The sequence below is a fragment of the Pipistrellus kuhlii genome, unplaced genomic scaffold (assembly GCF_014108245.1).
Source record: "Pipistrellus kuhlii isolate mPipKuh1 unplaced genomic scaffold, mPipKuh1.p scaffold_m20_p_2, whole genome shotgun sequence".
In the NCBI taxonomy this organism is placed as follows: Eukaryota; Metazoa; Chordata; class Mammalia; order Chiroptera; family Vespertilionidae; genus Pipistrellus; species Pipistrellus kuhlii.
The window spans coordinates 166,337,717-166,357,070 of record NW_023425515.1 but is presented as its reverse complement, the minus strand read 5'-3'; the positions used below and the strand labels follow the sequence as shown (position 1 = coordinate 166,357,070).

The 19,354-nt window shown below is 43.3% G+C and overlaps 1 protein-coding gene across 9 annotated transcripts in view; it reads right to left on the bottom strand.

The window, feature by feature from the left end:
* The window catches only part of NFYC (nuclear transcription factor Y subunit gamma), a 65,809-nt gene continuing 46,455 nt past the window's right edge, over positions 1-19,354 (bottom strand). For 5 of the 9 annotated variants that reach the window (XM_036446071.2, XM_036446072.2, XM_036446070.2 and 2 more), the window contains 7 exons: positions 18,814-18,927; positions 15,672-15,767; positions 10,504-10,677; positions 7,715-7,873; positions 4,569-4,676; positions 2,147-2,206; positions 1-1,208 (listed from right to left, as the gene is read on the bottom strand). In XM_036446071.2, coding sequence (XP_036301964.1) covers positions 777-1,208; positions 2,147-2,206; positions 4,569-4,676; positions 7,715-7,873; positions 10,504-10,677; positions 15,672-15,767; positions 18,814-18,927 — 1,143 coding nt within the window. In that variant the 3' untranslated portion in view covers positions 1-776. The remainder of the gene's footprint in view (positions 1,209-2,146; positions 2,207-4,568; positions 4,677-7,714; positions 7,874-10,503; positions 10,678-15,671; positions 15,768-18,813; positions 18,928-19,354) is intronic. The other 4 variants (XM_036446076.2, XM_036446077.2, XM_036446075.1 and 1 more) reach the window with 4 other exon arrangements.

Here is a 19,354-nt window from a genome sequence, read left to right as displayed (position 1 = left end):
TTGTCTAAAATGAGGTTTATTTCATGTCATGCATTGATGTCCATGCAGCAAAGGAGACTAGCACAATTCTTAATGCATTTAAAAAATAAAAGTATGTATGGAGGTAAATGCACAGTTCTAGTCTCCTTGGGTCCCTGGGAGATTAGGGTCTGGGAATGAAACCATCCACTCTTCTCTCCATGGCCAATGAGTCATCTCTTAAATGCAAGGATGTTCCCATGGCCTCTGGATGCAGGTGCACAGAGCTCCAGGACAGGAGCAGGGACAAGGAGAGAAGACCACGAATAAAAAAGAATCTACACGGTCACCTAATTTAATCGGAGGACAGAAAAGATGGAAAACCCTGGGGGCAGCAGCTATTGCAAGAGTTAGGAGATAACATACACCCAGTAGGAGATTTGCTCCTAAAAAGAAGTGGAGGTAAAACCCCAAAAAAGAAAAACAAAAGAAATATATCTTCAACCACACTCTTCAAGAAAATGCCATAAATATGTTATTTAATATTTTCATTTCATAGCATTGGACACACAGCTCAACATATTGAAATATTGATTCCTCGGTGGAAAAAAAAAAAAAGGAAAAAAGGAAATAAAAAATATTGCATTTTTCTGTTGGAGAATCTCTGCCCCCAGGTGTGGGGCGAAGCGCACCAGTGTCCTAGCCTGCAGGAGGCGCTGAGGTCGGCGGGGTCCTCTGGGGAGGGACGCTGTGCCCATTGCCTGGGGCTGTATGGCAAAAATTGTGTTGGGTGTCCTTGGCCTTGCCAGCTCAGGCCCTCAGTCTCCGGTCACCTGGGGGGCCTGCCCGTCGGAGGGCTGGTTAGCTGACTGGATGAACATGGGCTGGGCGAGGTCCTGGCCGGCAGGCATGGTGACTTGCTGGATCTGGTAGAGCTGCTGCGAGGGGTGGAGAGGAGAGAGTGAGGTCACCCCTGGGAGAGGGGCATGCAGCTCCCTATGGGCCTCGAGTTGGTTCGGGGCCCCAGATACTTCAACCACCACCCACTGCAAGGCGTCAGAGGGAGGAGGGGATGTGGAGCTCTGCTGGGGTTGGGAGCAGCAGACACAGGAGGCACCAGCACGGTGTGAGGGGGTGTGTGTAGTGGGCGGGGAAGAGGTGCAGGGAGTTGCATTTCCTGTGGCTTTCACTTCTCTGGGCTCTGCCTCTCCCGTTAGCTCAGAGCCTGGAGCTTGCTGCACGCTGTTCCTCTGTGACAAACACAAGCAATTCGAACCACTGTACCAGCAGCTTGGAAGTCAGCATTTCCCCAACTCTCAGTAATCCTCACTGGCAGGGGCAACAGGATTACCCCCTCTTCCTCCTTTCCTCAGAATATCTGACTACACTGAACCTGCACTTCCAGCATGGGCCCTGCTGAGGAGGTCACCTGGAATTAAATACTTCCTACAGCCAAGACCTGTGAGGGGTGAAGCAGATGCTCACATAGCTACTTTGGAAAGTTAGGGCCAACTGGTCATTTGGTTTCTCAGCTGCCCCCCAAAAAAACAGCCAAAACCCCTGCCACAGGAGCCCTGGCATGTGAACCTAGCACCCGGTGCTGGCAGGAACCAGAGGTGGGTGATGCGGCTCCTCTCCTATGGGCAGCAGAGAACTCAAGCTCGGGCACATCATCCCATCATGTCCTCAGGGTGACTGGGAGCATAGTCATATATGAGGGGATAGGCCGAGGGAAAAGGAAGATTCTTTCTTTGCACGGGTTTAGAATTACTGAATTCCAGGCACTGAGAGGTTGAGAGGACACAAATTCTCTGCGTTTCAACTAATCTATACCATTAAAGAGCAGCAGAGAAAAACTACCCTAGAGAGGGAAACGAGAGACCTGTGTTCTAGACCTTATTCTGGAATGAACAGCTGACTAATCACGGACAAAGCATCTCCCATTTCTAGGACTGGGCTTACTCATCTGTAAAATGGGGATTCGGGCTATATAATGTCTACAATGCTAAAGGACAGGCACCCTGACTTAACAACTGTACTTGTTTTAACCATTTCTGTCCACTCATTGTTAACAGAAAATAGGACAGCTGCCCTAATCATCCAAACCCATAGATGTCATCCACTAACCCTCACCGCCACCCTCCCCCAACTCCTCACCCTCTGCCCCTGCTCGGACTGGGTGTCCTACCTGTCCATCTGTGAACTGGCTGAACTGCTGCTGTCCTTGCTGGACCTCTGTCTGTGTGATCTGCAGGAATCAAGAAGGCAGAGTATGCAGGTCAGCTGCGGGTCTGGTCCACCAGCCCACCACCCAGGAGAGGGTTGTGAAGATCAAATGAGACAATACATAAAAAGTGACCAGAATAATGTCTGGCATAGAACAGGTGCTTGACGTGTAGCAGAAAAGCAAGTTTCCTCCCATCCCCTAGCCCTGAAGGCTACTCAGAGTTGGCACCATATAGAGCAGCGGTTGCCAACTGGTGGTCCATGGTCCGAAAGATTGGCAACCGCTGATAAAGAGGACCCTGGAACCCACGACATTACCAGTCACTACCCCCTCAACAAGGCCTTTTTGGGACTCAAATCAAACAGACACCTAGCTCATCGGTGCTGACATGAGTGAGCATAACATTTTCAGTTTAGTCAGAAACCCTAAGAGTCTTGCAGCCAGCGCAGACAATTTGTAAAACACTGGGCAAAGGAGTGAGTGGTCCCTTTCATTCTTGGAAGGTGGGCTCCAAACCAAACCCGTATCACCCAGATTATCTGACTGACTGGAATATGAAACACCCTGGCGAGCAGGTGGCCTTGGCCCTAGAAGCCCTTGTGGCAAACCTATAAAGTACTTTTTCCGATAGTGGCCACGTGCAGCCCTTTGGGCCAAGGATTGAGGAGGAGGGGGGGAGGCAAGGAAAACATTTATCACAAGCACTTAAAATCTTAGGTGTGGATTTTTAAAGAAATTTACTGCTATGTAGAAATGCATTGTACAATGTCAACTGTTGGAAACAGCTTGGTAGACTAGAAAGAAAACTGAAGCATGCTTGTGTGCATAGGTGTATCTATGGAACATTTGACTAGTAATGTCTTCTGTGCACATCTCTTGGAATCATTACAGCCAACCTGCAAGGTAAGGCCGGTCCTCTCAAGTGTCCTCACAATGGCCAAAAACAACCCATCAGGTCTAGGGGACACGTGTGAAAGAGCTTCATACTACTGTTCCTTGTTTTGGGTCTTTCTCCTCCTACCAGTCTATAAGCTTGAGGGCAGGAGCTAAGTTTTGTCTTTGAATCTCCCAGTGCAAATCAAGTATTCAAGAAATGTATGCAGAATAAATAAATGACCCTGATACAAATGGAAAATATTCCTCATAGATGAGATTAACTGGGCCATGGCCAGCAGTACTTCCTTTATATCAAAGAAAGCTTCATTTATCTTTAAATTCCGTTTACACACTATTTATTTAGCATTCATTAAACGAACATTTACTAAGCACCTACTACATGCCAATTGTCACAAGTACAATCTGTTGTTATACAGACTGTGGCTGCCCTCAGGTGCTCTCTTCTTGTTTCTTCCCCTCCTTTCAGTAACCGCCCCCTCCCCAAGTCAAGCTTTCTGGCTTTAGTTTCTGACTCCAAAACTGGTATCTGGGAAACCAAGAACTCATCCTTCTCATTTCCTCCCACCCCCCAGGCCATAAAAAGTTTTTGGTATCCTAGGTTAGAATCTTACAAAAGTTTATGAGCGTGTGTTTTTTTGTTTGTTTGTTTGTTTTAAAGCAGAGGATGAGGTACCCAAGGGTGTGACCAGTTCTGAGCTCTAATTCCATGTCAGTGTACCCCAAGGAAATTAGGGAAAAGTCCAAGTTCCACGTGAGCCTTTAATGATTCCAGAGACTATATGGAACTCAGAAGCCTTACTTCTGGCTCATTCCTCACATTTTCCCAAATTAAATCTTTGGAGACTTGCTCTACAAACTCAGCTCTGTTACCACTGTCAATAGATACATCACCAGAAATGCAACTGAGCCAGACAGATCCAGCTCTTAAACGATTGCTGCTTTTTTTGGGTATGAGGCAAAAAAGAATCCATTAACAATGCCTCTCCTTGAGCAGCACCCCTCCCCCTGCAATGCTGCCCATATTCCTCAAGCCCCATGCCTAGGAGGCACCTTCAGCACCTGTGGCTCACAGCCTCCAATATGCTAGGGAGCAACCTCTGGTGAAGGGCGCCTGAGGAGTGAGGATAAAATTCAAGTAAGCTTTCCAAAGGGCACAGGAGGGCCAGAACACAACAGCTATTCAGTTTTAAAGCTGGTAACAGCCTGACAAAGAGGCAGTCTGTCAAAATGCTTCCGGTGAGACCTGCATACAGATACATCAGGCTTTCTTTAAGTATACTTGAAACTACCCTGCCTTGCAATTCAGAACAAAACGTTGAGACACACACTTTGAATGCAATTCTCCATGAAACCCTACTGTGGGGTGTAGAATAGATATGCACGTGTGGAGGTGGCTCTTGCTGAAGAATAAGGTGGGAGGGAGAATAATAAGGAAGCCAGTTCCTGCTGGTCCCTAAGTCAAGTCCTGTATCCCTGGGACACATACCTGCTGAGCATTAGTGGCAAGAGTCTGGATCTGTCCCTGCACAACTTGGGTGCCTGATACAGGCTGGGCTAAACGAATATACTGTAGCTGGCCGGTGTTCAGTTGCACCTAGGGCAGGGCAGAGACAAACAGACCACAGAAGATTGAGTGCAACTTCAAAGAGGCAAATTTTTCATGAGCCCTCCAAAAAAGCATGCCCAGAAAAGTTTCTTTGTAATACAGGTCAAAACAGCAAAACGTAACTTCCCTATCCCGCAAGTCACACACACAAGAGAGAATAGTTCCCTGAATGGACCTTGAAAAAACTCCCTGAGAATCTTGTCACATATATGAAAAAGCATGGCTGCACCCTCAACATTCATTGGCTCTCAGCTGTTTGCTCAGTTTATCTTAGGATTTTATCCTAAAGGCTGTCTAACATCATCAGAATGTTTATACCTTAAGTGTGGGCCTCTCTTCCCTCCAGCTCCACACTACTCCACCCAGTTCCCAGAATGGCTGATCTAATACTGTACTGAGAACAGCTCCAGCGTCTGCCAGGAGCACAGAGCAGATGGCCGTTACTCCGAACCACAGCACTAGAACTGCCCAACTCCACACTGCACATTTCGAAAGAAAAAGCTGGCCAGCTTAACTATCTCTGTCCCCAAGAGCCAGGACCAAGGGGAGTTTGAGGGACTTTTAGGATCCGTGGTGTTCAGCACTTGCTTCTGGCCAAACGCCTCCCAAGGGTAAGCTGAATCAATAAAACCTTTCTCAGAAAACTCCATCATGGGAAACCAAACCTACAAAAATGCCCTTGGAATCCCTCATGCTTAAGATTAAGTCTCAGATAATACAATAATACCACATACTGCATTTAATTGTGTGCTAAAAGCCTTAATTCAGGCTCTTAACACTCCAGTGTACCATGGAAGTTTTAGTGCTTTGAATGTGCAGATGAAGAAAGGGCCAAGGTGTTTGCAACACAAGGAGCTGTGGCTCAGCAGAGAAGTCAGCAGAGAAGGCTGCAGACATTCACACTTGGGATTTGGGGCGCCCCGACATTACCCTCCTTGGCTGCTAGGTGCCTTTGTTGTAAGCTAGTTGTGAGCTTCTTGAGGCTAACAGGCCTCTGTCCTGGAATAAACACTCCTCTGCCTTCAAGAGCTATTGCCACTGAAGGGAACTATACTTCCACGAGGAAAATGCTGGTAGGCTGAAGTGGCTCTCCTGTGTGCAGTGTTAAATCAAACTGCTTCTCTGAAACTGCCAGCCTGGAAGAGGATTGGAACCACCAAGACTAATTCTGAAGTTCTGGTGGATCATTCCAGAATTGTCTGCTTAAGGCAAGGAGGGCCTCAAAATCTAAACCTGTAAGAATCTAGTTCAAAAGGAGACAGGGCATGATACTGTGACCGGCAGTCATTTATTTCCTGAGAATATGCTGAGAGGAGAAGCAGCTGGGAAGCTGTGATGCCAAGCCTCCCTTCCCCATCTCAATCCCTTGATGCAGCTTTCCAGGCAACAATGTTAAGATGCTTATGGGGATGAAGACGTAGGAGACCTCACTGCTGAGACTGACAGCGTCTGATCCCAGGGGTCAGAGAACTCCAGCCAAGATGCACAGGATGAAAGACTAAAGTCTTGTCCCAGGAGTGGGAAGGTGTACTGAGGCCATTGCGAATTTCCATTTTCTTGCTGGGAAGAGCTCTTTGCAGAAACTCAAATGTGTACCAACTAGTTCTAAGCAGCTCTTAGAAGCTAGAAGCTCTTCTTTTTGGTTTAGACATATGATGATATACTTCAGTCCACTATTACAAGATAAGTCTGGGGATCCTCAGAGCTTTTTTATGTTAATTAAAGGGCACATAAGTCTACCCCTTGGGCTTTAAAAAGAGAAGCAGTTTCCTTCCTGAAGGTCATCACTACTGCAAGCACACTGATGAGTTTAGAAATGCAAGCTCCTATCCAAAAACCGTGAAGACAAGGTCCTAAATTCTACTCATCTGTGCTAACGCTCTGTGCGCCAGAGGGTTAAGAACCCTCGAGCTAGTTATCCTCTCTGGCTTAAATGAACTTACTTTGGTGCCTCCACATGAATGAAAACCATTCAAGAGAGAGATCTTGGGGTTGATGGTTAAAAAAGTGAGGCAAGGCACCTGCAACTGATGGATAGTGTGTGTGTGTGTGTGTGTGTGTGTGTGTGTGTGCATGTGTGTGTGACAGACAGGGGAGAGGGAGGGAGGAAGGAGAGAGGAAAGACAGAAAGTGATAGGCACAGACACAGAGACACACACTCACTCCACTTTCCTAAACTTTCTCCTGGACTCATACTCTATTAACCTAATAAGAACAGTTTCAAAACCAGAGATGAGGATACTTTTTGAGCTTTTTTCAGAGAAAGTGGTTAATCAAGTCCAAGTGAATTTCCAGATTTGCCTACATTTCATTTACAATAGGAAGAACAAGGGGTAGGAAATAGGATTGCTCCATGTCACTCACTCACTTTCTACATTTTTTGGTGGCAAAATGACCAATGTATAAATGGCAAGTGTTGAGACAAGAACATTTTTAACAAAAGAACAAGTAAAAAAGTCAACAAATCTAAGAAATGAAATCCCTCAAGGCACACAGGAAGCAGTAGTCCACAGTGAAGGAATGGGTAAGTTAAATGAAAGCCAAAAATACACTTTGCTGCAGGTTCCAGTGGGAACTAATGAATATGCAACAAGTGTATTTATGGTTTTCCCTATATACCTCCCTCTTATTCTTTGCTAATCAAAAGACAGGGCCTTTGGGCCTTGGCACAGAATAGTAGTTACAATGACTTCTGCACGTAGGTGGAGTGAGGGGAAATTAAGAGGAGCTACCCCACAGTGGTGAACTTTAACTTGGGTTAAAGGAAAGCAGTGAGTACAGAGTGAAGCAAGTTGTGGTCTAGGGTAATAGGAATATAGATTTAAAAAATGTTTATATATATATATGTATGTGTGTGTGTGTGTGTGTGTGTGTGTGTGTGTGTGATATACAAACCATGCAAAATATACACATGCACACACACACACAATTTTTTTTGTCTGTGTATATACAGATATAAAATCTTTAAGTATCTCTGTTATTATGTTGAAGAGTGCCGTGCAGACCTGAGGCAAGGCAAGGCTTACCGGGATCTGCTGGATCTCTCCTGTGTTTGTGATGATCTGCTGCATCACCTGCATGGTCTGTCCAGTGCTGCTCTGGGCCTGCTGGGCTTGACCCTGCGGCTGGGCCTGGACAATCTGCACCTGCTGACCTTCTCCAACCTGCATGGTCACTGGGGTGGTCTGGAAAGAGTCATGAGAAAGCTGATTGAGTCTGGCTCAGAGTCAGTAGACTTACCAAGAGGTTAATAACCAATGGTTAACTAGGAGCAAATCCTCTCCATGAATGCCTGAAGTCATGTTAACACCAAATAATACTCAACTTATAGTCCTTTGGGCTTAGAGCACTGTGAAAGTCACTCACCAAAATAAAAGGTGAAAAAAAACATAGATTTATTTTTAGGGTCATAGTACAAAATATTTGCCTAAACATCTCTATGCTTCAAATGCTACAATTTTTCCCAGTCACTTCGATTATAGTAAGGCACATATGGTACAAAAGAATCAAAAGCAACCAGGACAGTTCACTTTAGAAATAGCCAAGTCAAGTCTAGAGCAGGTGAATTTGGGGGCAAACTAAATGGAAAGTGGGGTAAGTATGAATTACAAATTTACTAAATTTGGGATCGTGGGCTCCTTTTTAGGCCTGCAAGATATTGTGAGGGAAATAAAGTGCACACTGGTTTTCACCCCGTTTAAACAGCAGAGCGACACAGCTGCCTGTGGGAAAGTGTGCAGGTAAATGCACTGGACACCAAACATTGAATACCTGGATCTTAACTGAGGCCACCTCTAAGTAACAGGAGGGTGGGGGAGACAGACAGAAGGATCTCTATATAAAAATGAATGCAGTTGGTTAGGACAATAGGAAACAGTTCCTGTTCTTACACTGCAATTTTCAACTCAGCCTATCCCCCAAGCCTCCAGGAATGAAAGATTCCAATTTTATGATAGAAAATAGAGGATTCACTTCACCAAAATATGATTTCCTTCGACTTTATTATATATTCTGTATCTGTACTCAACCTGAAACAGCCATTACCTCAGAGGTCCTAGGGTGTGTCACACAACACAAGGCCACCCTGAATCAGTAACACAATAGCTGGAAGATGCTGGGAGGGACCAACTTCACAATCCTCACAAGCCTTATTAGCTCTAGGCTGAGCAAGTCCATGGTGGCAGAAAAGAGGATACATAAAATTCTTGCTGACTAAAAAAAATGCATACTGCCAACTCATCACTGTACTCTATCAACTCAATTTTCCTGAGAGGATTTCCAAAGTATTTCTAAATCATTTCAGGAAAATGAGGGCTTGTGTTAGCATAGCAGCTGTCAAATCATGGATGGCATGCCCTGTTGTCAGGGCACAACAACCATGAGCTTCTTAGGATGATCAGCCAATCAGAGCCAGTCTTTACCAGACTCTCTTGAAGTTCTCTCTATAAAGGATAAAGCCTTTGTCAGGCAAAGCTCTCACCACTGCAGACGTACAAGCAAGAGCTAAAGAAGTTCCCTTAGGCATCACAGTGCAGTGAACTCCTTAAGAGAGGGATTGTGCTCCAATCATCTTTGAACCCCTCCTGCTTACATGGCGTCTGGTCAAGACAAGCATTTAATAAATTTGTTATATGGATAAAAAAAAAAAACAAAAAAGAAGAAAAAAAAACAAGCAGGGAATACATCCTAAAATCACAATTATATTTAAATCTACTGCCACTTCCATTTTTTTCCCTTCTAAGCAAACCTTGTGTGTTTCCTCACTAGAACACACAAGGCAGTCTAGAATGTGTCCTCCACCTGTCTTTTCAGACTTGCTAGATGTTCCATGTGCTGCAGCCTTTCCCCACTGCCTTGTGCTATTTCTCAACTCCAAGCCTTTGCTTGTGCTGAGCCCTGTACTGGGAAGTCCCTCCTTGTCTATTTTGATTCATTTCCATTATTCTCTCTAAAACTCATGTTATTCCCTTAAAGGAACCTCCTCTGACATCCTCTTCTACTACCCCGTCACATCTTTGTTAGGTACCCCTTTTGATGCATTCCCATATTACCCTCTACACATCCTAAGAATATCTTACACTTCCCACATGGTGGTATATTCTTTAATTATTTGTAGCCCCAACTAGATTGTGAATTCTTAAAAATAGGGACTGCTGGACTCATGCTTGTGTCCCCAACACATGGCATAGGACTTTACCTACAGAGGATGACCAGTATTTGATGAATAAATTGATGACTGACAGAGAGTTTGAGTTCAGAGCTCAGAGAACAGAGTTCTCTGTAGCCTCTCATGATCCCAACAAATGTGTATATTATTGCCCTCACAATTGTTTTAGGGAGAGAAAGAATATTCTGATTACTATTGTAAAAGGACACTTGACTCAAAAACAGTAGGACAGAGTAAATGATGGGGAGAAAGGGAGGAGAGGTATGCATGCCTGACCTCTCCCTTAAGGATACAATCCAATTCTGGTGTAGACACACAGAGACAGCAGGCATGGAATCCACTTAAAACACCTTCTACAGAGATGCCACTACTCTTCGTGGGGTATTAGACAGTTTTTCCTTCTAAAACTTTTTAGCTCATAAGGATCCTGAAGAACATCTTGTCCACTACACTTTCCTCACTTGATTATGAGATATCAGGGTGACATGTCACCTCAGTGGCTGAGTCTGGGGAGAGCCCAGGTTCCCAGACTTCAAATCCAGTGCTCTATGATGCTCTCAGTACCTGTCTTGCCCTGATCAAGCTTTCACCATCCCAAACTTAAGAAGTACTATCTTGCTGGGCAGGCACCCTCTGCAGCTCACAGACCTGACCCTGCTGAGGCTGTGCAATGATGATCTGCCCGGGCTGGATGGTGGTTGTGGAGCTAGTGGTCTGCTGGCCTTGCTGTTGCCCCTGGACTTGGACGGCGGTGGGCTGCTGAGCCAGCGTGAAGTAGTACTGGACAGGCTCGGCAGGAGTCACAGACTGGCGTACCTCCTCCTGTGGGGTAGAAGGAGAGGCAGGTAAGAAGAAAAGAACCGACTCAGCAGCCGCCAGAGTGAATTTCCATTCTTCCCCCAAATGGGCTCTGTGCCGTTGCCTGCTGAATGCTGAGCTCTCCACATTTGGAGCCAAGAGAAACTGGAATTCGAAGAGACCAGTTGTGCTACATCAAACTAAAAATAACAGATTCCATAGGTTTCACCAAACTAACAGCCAATTTTCTGAAGTAGAGGTAACACCCATTGCGTGATAAGTTGCAAATGGGCAAATAATTACTGCCACTAAAAGCCGCGCACTAGCAGTGCTTGTGAGTAAATGCGGTTGAGGCCTGTGATCTGAGGACAGTGCTAATTGTGAGCACTGGAAGATGCTACCCAAACGTCAGGCTCTCAGGTCGGTTCCCAATCTCCCTAACAGGCACCACTCTCCTTATTTTGTTCCCACCACCTCAGGAGGGACAGAGCAGGGGAGAAGGACATAGGGCTTTTCCTGGGTTGAAATTTCAGAATCAAATGTTTGGACCGAGAGCATCAGTAGGCAAGTGCTTAGCTTTTCACAGTATGTTGAGAGCTCAGTGGTCACTGAGGGCCACATCTATCCAGCGTCACATCTGGTTCTGGTTGTACTTAGCCACAGAAGAGCAACCCAGGGGGCCAGAGGGACAGCTCTCCGCTGGGAGCTGCCTTGGCTGACTAGGGAGGTCGCATTCTGTCCGATCTGCTGGGTGAAGAGACTGTTCTTCTTCAGCTGACGTTTTCCATGGCAGAAGGAGTAAACAACCCTCTCCCAGCCACCTTGAGCTCACAGCTGAGAGTGTAGGATGTTTACACACACTACGGCATGGTTGTAGCCTGAGGGTCCAGGGTTGGTCAGCCCCTGACCATTGACACAGAGATCGGCATCTGCTCCAGAGGACCCTGGGGCACACGGTACCCCTGCCTGGGACAATAAAAACAACAGAAATATACAACTTGCGCTGGCTGAGCAAAAAATTAAATTTACTCGCTCCCTTGTTCTGGGCTAAATTTGCCATGTTCAAGAGAAGAGAAAAAGACAATTCTTCAAGGAATAGAGACCCTGTTGATTGCCTCAAAGCTCCCCAAAGTGACATTTACATAGTAGGCATTGACCCCATCATCCCCTCATTAGGTCAGGTCTAGTCTGTGCTTCCAGTCCTTTGCTCACTGAACTTTTTTGTCCTTGCTTGTCAAATTAACTACTTTCCCATGAGGATAAAGCCTAGCTCTCTCTTGCTCTCCACTGTCCCCACTACTCATTCCCTTGTAGGCACCTAATAAGCACTTGCTGAATGATAATGGATTTATAGAGCCAGGCAGACAGAGATAAGAAATTACAGGCACACCATGTATTATTGCACTTGGCTTTATTGCACTTCCCAGGTGTTGAGTTCTTTTATTTTATTTTTTTTACAAACTGAAAGCAAGACCCTCCATCAGTAAAAAGGTTACAACTCACTTCATTGAGATACTTGCTTTATTACAGTGGTCTGTAACAAAACCGGCAGTACCTCTGAGGATGCCTGTACTTGCTTTATTATGGTGGTCTTGAAACTGAACCCGCAATCTCTAAGGTATGTCTGAATTTTTTTTTAAACCTAAGTTGGTAGTAGAATACATTTTCTTGAATACAACAGTTGTTACCAATATAAGAGACCCTAAACTCTCTTTGCTACCTCTAGGATTTTGTAGTCTAGTGGGGAGAAATCCATGTCCCCTGTAGAACAGGGCTGTGCATTATTTTGCTTGCCTGGTGCCTGGGGGGCCCAGGATAATAAAACTAGGATTGCTGATATACAGCATATGAGACACTTGGGTCTCTGCATGACCAGAATCCCTGATGGCCATCCACTCAGCCTAGGCAGACACTTGTGACATGCTGGGTTTCTGAGCTAGTACTCGAACATGTACCAATTTTTTAGGTTAATGTATTCTGTGCTTTAGACCCAAACAATTTGAACATTCTGAGGCAGAAGAAAGAGGCGAGGGGGGGTAGGGTCCCTTTTATTTTCAGCTAGGTGTGTTTCCAGAACAACTTAACTGTGAAAATGTCACCTCCACTTCAACTCCAACTTCTATTATAAATTAAGGTCAGTCTTGTCAACTAAACCTTGGCTGTGGCAGGGATAAACTGATATCCTCCTTAGCCATGAAATTGATCTTTTTCAAAGCTCTTGAAATGAGTTCAATGTATTCATTTTCCATTGAGATTTCCCTTCCTACTTTATAAAAAACATTAATCATAAAGTTAAGACCTAACTTGAAAAAGCTCTTGGGTGATGAGAAGGTATAGATGACCAAAAGCCCCCCAGAACAAACTTGCAGGAAGTCAGGAGGCATGCAGACACTGGCATTTCCTACTCCTGATCTGTGATGGTTCTGTATCCAGTTATCCCTGACTGTAACTGATCTACAAATGAATATGGTCTTTTCACCAGACAAAAAGCAAACCCTTTCAGAAGCCAAAATATCCCTTTCAGAAGCCAAAATACCCCTTGCCAAAAGCTGGGAGAGCAAGTTAAGAGCTTCTCCTGTTCTGCCTACTGTAGCCTCCTAATTTGTTTATGAACCAGGCAGGGTCTAAGACATTCCATCAAGTCAGCTTGCGCTTTGAGGAGGGCATGATTGTTCTCAATTCACTGGAATGGAAGGAGGCATATATGAATACTCATTCAGCCAATGGAGGTCAAGCTAGCAGGGGAATGATTATGCTTGGTTTAAAGAGATGGGTGAAGAGAAATGATATTTCAATGGGCAAGGAACTTTCAACTCATAGCTTTAGTGGGGTACAAGTCAAGCCTCAACAACCTTCTACTTTCAAATAGTTTTCATTTGCTTTCTTGAAGAACAAGAGAAATTCCCAAGCATCTCTGAGAAGTCAAGGGCCTTTGATCCCCAACTCAGTATCTGTGGCTAGTTCCTTTCCCCAGTAGTGGAACATCATCCCAGATGCTAGAACAATCTTGGAATGAATTGCTGAATCAATCCAGGATGGGGTACTTGCCCAGCTCTAGCTGTGGCCTCCCCAAACAGAGATTTTACTCTTGGGATGTGTTCAGAAGTGGAGACTAAAGCCAGAGAATGAGCAGCATCACCTACCACAGTGTTGTGCTACCAGCCACAGACTGGAAATAAGTACATTAGCTGCAGTAGTAAGAGCAAGCGGCTGCCTCTTCAGAAAGGGTGAATTTTGGAGTAGGTGCTTTTCCAGGACTTAAAAAGGTGTCAGCCAATTTGGAGATTGGGAAAAACTTCATGCCTATAGAGGATTACAAATGCTACCTGAGAATTTCAGACCAGCTTGCAGTAATCTCAACCTTTCAAAGGCCAGGCAGCAATTAATGGCTTGAACACCTACAAAGAACTGAGTCTAGACAGCAAGGAGTTGTTTTAGCTAGACACGCTTTAAAAAAGAGATGGATTACAGCATTTAGAGTCAAGATGGAACAAGGAGCTGTCTGACACCCTAAGAGAGCCAAGTACTGAGGACTTCGAAGGAAGGAACAGGACATGACCCTTCTCTCCAGCCAGCTGATTCAGCAGGCAGCCCACAGAGAACAAGCAGAAGTTAGCACAAGGCCTGATTTTCTGACAGACCTCACCACTTTGTTTTTAAAGGGGGCTGCTCAAACAAATTCCAACACGGAGAGCATGTGTATCATATTTTTTTTGAAGGAAGAAAAGTGGTCTGGGTTCTTGCAATAGTGACTTCTCAGAAAGGAAGGGAGCCCACGGGCACTAACCTGCAATGTCTCAAAGCCGATGCGCAACCAGGGACGACCGTGGCAGCCTGCCGCTGTAAACATCCGACTGAAAGCTCCTCTGAACACCTTACAGCTTCCAGTCAAGGATGTTTACAGTAGCAAAGACTGCCCAGAAAGAACGGAGACACAGTGAGGCTCCCTGTACTAGTAAGGGGGTAACGGAGGGCTTACTAATCCAAAGGCTCCCAGGCAGGGTCAGGATTACAAATGTCTTTTAAGACACCCACTTGTCTTACACCTTCTGATTGGTTATTAATAAAGACAGCCTGAGAGTCACTGAATGACCTGTTTCCAACGATAATATACTATGAAATAATTCATTAAAAACACTTAAAGTTTTGTTAAGAAAATAAAGCAAGCAGAACAAGGCACACCTTTGCTCCCGCCAGACTCTGGTACTATTCCCCAAGTGTCTCAATTACACCTGATGAGTCACCAATTTGTGTGCCCGAACAAATGAATTATAAAGGATAGGGGCCTATTAAAACCACAATTAAGAGACTTATGCACCCAAGGTGCTGGGGGGGAAAAATTGGTGTGAACTTTGGAGAGGGGCAGGTAGAAGATGGGAACGACAGGCAGGTAGACATTTACATTCTTTCTAGTGACTGCTTAAAAAACAGTTTTAGCGGTGGTTCTCGAATCTGGTTGCACATTAAAAGCATCTGGGGAGCTTTAAAAAGTACTGATGCCTGGGCCTCCACTCTCAGATTCTGATTCAACTTGGTGTGGGGTGGAGCCTGGGCACTGGTATTTTTTAAAACCCTAACAGATGATTTAATATGTAACCAGAGCATTATATGAGAACCACAATCAAGAGTAAGAAAAAACCAAAGTCCACTCACTCCAAACACACTGTGCACATAGACGCTGTTTCTTGAAAATCTAAAATCTGTAACTGGACATGTTCTCCCATCCCAGATTAAGAACTCTGATAGAGTTCCTAGGATACCTTGAAATGAGCTTCACTTTTACTATTTATAATCAAAGTCTTTAATTTTAACTTTATCTATTTTCATTGAAATACCACCTCAGCGGCACTGAGTTAAAAGTATCCATAAATGAGTAGCAGAAGGAGATGTTAAGGATGGATCTGGTCTAGAGAAGTAGCAAAAGAAATAGCAAATGGCTTGTGCTGAGAGAGGAAAGGGAGCATTATTAGACACCCATATGCAAGGTGCTTGGCAGCAGCAATGCTTTCCCGGCTCACCTGACGCTTTGGAGGTTTCAGTTCATCTCTTGGGACAATATCAATGAGAAAGTCAAACTGATCAAATTTTGTAATTGCCATGGCGATATCATTCCTCTGTAACAAAGAAAAGCGAGGTGAAAATTAGCCTGGGGAGAAACTAGTTCACCTGGCTTTATAACTTCCAGGTTACAAGTAAGAGAAGATGATGACTTCTAAGCCAAACTAAGTACCCATGGCCAAGTCTATAGCTGAAATAAGCACAGCCAAACTCTTAGTAACTTCAAATGATCAGACCTGCTAGAAAGATATCTACAAAGTCGAAAAAAAAAAAAAAAAAAAAAAAAAAAAAGCTACCTGTAGCTTGTGCTCCACAAGCTGAATATTTGAGCCTCTAACTACTACTACCTCTGCTAGATTCTGTCCCCAGGTCCTCTCCATGTCTGTTAAACAATGGACCTCCAGCTAAAACTGTACAAATCTAGCAATCTCAGGTAGCTGGTTTCTGGTCATTACGTTGTTAGCAAGGTTAGGCAATTATTCGATTTTATAACCTTTTTAAGACTCTAAATAGTATTTTGCCTTAGTTCAGAAGCAGTTAAAATCTATTTTGAATTTCCTGGCTGAAATCCTAATTCAATAACTTTTTGCAATATTTTCTAGTTACCGTACTGATCTGTATCTTAGTTTCCAAAATTTTTATTTTGAAATTCAAAATTGCAATGTTAATTAAACCCATGGTTTAAATCTTGTTTAATGTGATATAAATATTGGAAGTCTGAAGTTACTATTGTAGAACAGAGGCTCAGGTGGGCTGAGAACACAGGAGTCGGTTGACTAATAATTCTGAAACCAAGGCCTGCTTTGAAGGGGTTCTTTCTAAGAGTAACACTTCCTTTCTTTAAATAATAAAAATGAAATGTTCTTTCTTTCTTTCTTTCTTTCTTTCTTTCTTTCTTTCTTTCTTTCTTTCTTTCTTTCTTTCTAAAAGTCAACATACTAACAGTGTAAGAAAATTTTAAAGAAAAAAAAAGGGGGGGAAAGAGTGAACTAGTGAATGATATGCATGTATTTAGAGGAAAGTAAACTTGGAAATTCATTTAAAAATAGATGATGATTTGATGGATAGAAAGATATATATGGGGATAAAATATGTAAACTTTTAGTGGCAAGATCCAAGTGGTGAGTATATAAGTGTTCACTATAAACTTTGCTTATGTGTGAATTTTTTCATAATAAAATGTTGGGGTGAAGGAAAAGTCAACCTTCTAAGCAAAATCCTTAGCAACCTCTACATATCACATCTTAAGAAAAGGTGACTCATCAGACAAAATAGGAGGGGATGGAAATTTTCTGTTTTTTCCTTCCCTTGTCTCTGTGATGGCCCAAAGCCACTGAAATGCAAAACTTCAGTCCTCCATTCTTGCCAACCATCAGCTTGATAATAAACCCATCCTACCAAAGCAGGACACATTTTAAAGCTGCCAGGACTCATTTACGATTAGCAGGATATAGTATCACATTCTTGATGATGTCACCTACTCAAAGCTGTCTAACGGCTCATCTAAGCATGAAATGAGGGGAGGGGTGAAAGAGAAAGAAATAATAACCACCTTCAAACAAACACTAATGTGTTCTACAGTATTTTGAAAACATAGAAATACTTTAAATCAGTCTTTTTAACATTGTAATTTTTAAGTGCTAACATTTTCTGAATTATTACTCATATTCAGTAAGATACATAAATCTTAAGTACACAGCTGGATGAATTTTTATAAATATATACACCCATGTGGCTATCACCTAGATAAGAATATGAAGTTCCCTTCCATCACTTTCCAGCCAATTACCATGCCCTCCTTACCCCTATACCCCAATCTGAGGTAACCACAACTTTTATTTCTAGATATCACTATGAACACTACATGGCACCATGTGCTATGTAATTTTTTTCTCTGCTTTCTTTTACTTAACATGTTATTTTTGTGATTCATCCATGTTGGATGAATCCATCATTGGATCAAGTCTGTTTCTTTTATTGTTGAACAGTAATTAATTTCAAGAATATATCAATTTTTTATATATGATAGTATATTCCTATCTTGATTTTAGTCACTTAGTGGGTATAAACTAGCATCTCACTGTGGTTTTACTTTGGATTTCCCAGATGACAAATTATGCTATGCACCTTTTCATATGCTTACTGGTCATTTGGAATCTTCTTTTTGGAAGAGCCCATTCCAATGTTTTGACCATTTTATTTTATTTTTTTCTTAACTGATCTTGTGAAGGTAACTTCAATTGGCTCTTTAGATCTATAGACTTCCTTCAAGGCAGCCATAAAGTAAGTTCTCAATGCTTAGCTGCACTAGAATGTAGACTCCTCTGGGGTGAAGACTGTTGTCTGTTTTATGTATCCAGAGCCTAGAACAGTGCTCAGCACATTGTGGGTGTTTAATAAATACTTGTAGAATAAATAGATAGATAAATAAATAAATGTTTTTGCAACTTTTGAGGCAAGAGGAAGATAAGAAGAAGATATAATTTACACTCTTGGCTTTGTTGTTAAGATACTGTCACTCTCTTATATTTGCGACATCTTACTCTATGTCTGAGAAATTTTTCTTTGAAGAGCTAGGCCCTGGTGATTGAGGGGAGAGCCTCTAGAGCCAATGACCAAGAGGTCTTCATACAATATGAATGTTGGTTTGCTGGATTAAAACAAAAAGAGAACAAAAAAAGAAGAGAAAAAGGATTCTCAGGAAAGCAGACAAGGAAAGAAAGGCTAACGAGGTCAGTATAACTGATTCTTCCTGGGACTAGCCATTCTTGGAGTCTCTCAAGGCTTCCAACCAGAAGTTGTTTACATCTGGAAATAGATAAATATAAGTTTAGCCTCCGTCTGTTTATAGTGAGGACTCACCAAGTGAATAACTCAATCACTGAGTTGTGAAAACCATGGGAGAGCTGGAAATTAAAATTCTTGGTGGGAAAATACTATCATGGCCATAAGGTATGACTGCCTCCCAACAGTAGAGGAAGATACCAATTACACTCAGCTTGTCAGAGGCCTAAGGAAAAATAATATTTGGTCTAAGCTATGCAAGAGAAGCAGGCAGCTAGCTACTTGCCCAGTTTTCCCAATGTAGATCTATAATATTACCTGTAGAGTCCGACGCTTGTTATCCTCTGTGTGGATCCAGGCTCGAAGAGTCAACTCTGTGATAAAAATCTGGGCTGCCTTGGCAAAAAGCACAGGGGCTTCTGCACTGATCATCTGTAACAGATGTAGGTCTGTCAATCATGAGTCATTCAAACCAGTTAATTTGCCCCTTATCTCATGTTCTGCCACTGGACTCTGGGGTAAGTGTTAGAAAATGAGAATGTGGTAGCCTCAAGAGATTCCATGTAAAACAAACCCACAAGTAGGAACAAAACAGGTAGAAGGGAAGAGGAAAAAGAACACTTATCTAACACCTACCATGCACTTTCTTATTCTCATAACAGCCTTGTTAGAGAAGCTAGTTTTTTGTTTTGTTTTTTTAAAAATATATTTTATTGATTATTTACAGAGAGGAAGGGAGGGAGATAGAGAGCTAGAAACATTGATGAGAGAGAATGATCAGCTGCCTCCTGTACACCCTCCACTGGGAATATGCCCACAACCAAGGTACATGCCCTTGACCGGAATCGAACCTGGGACC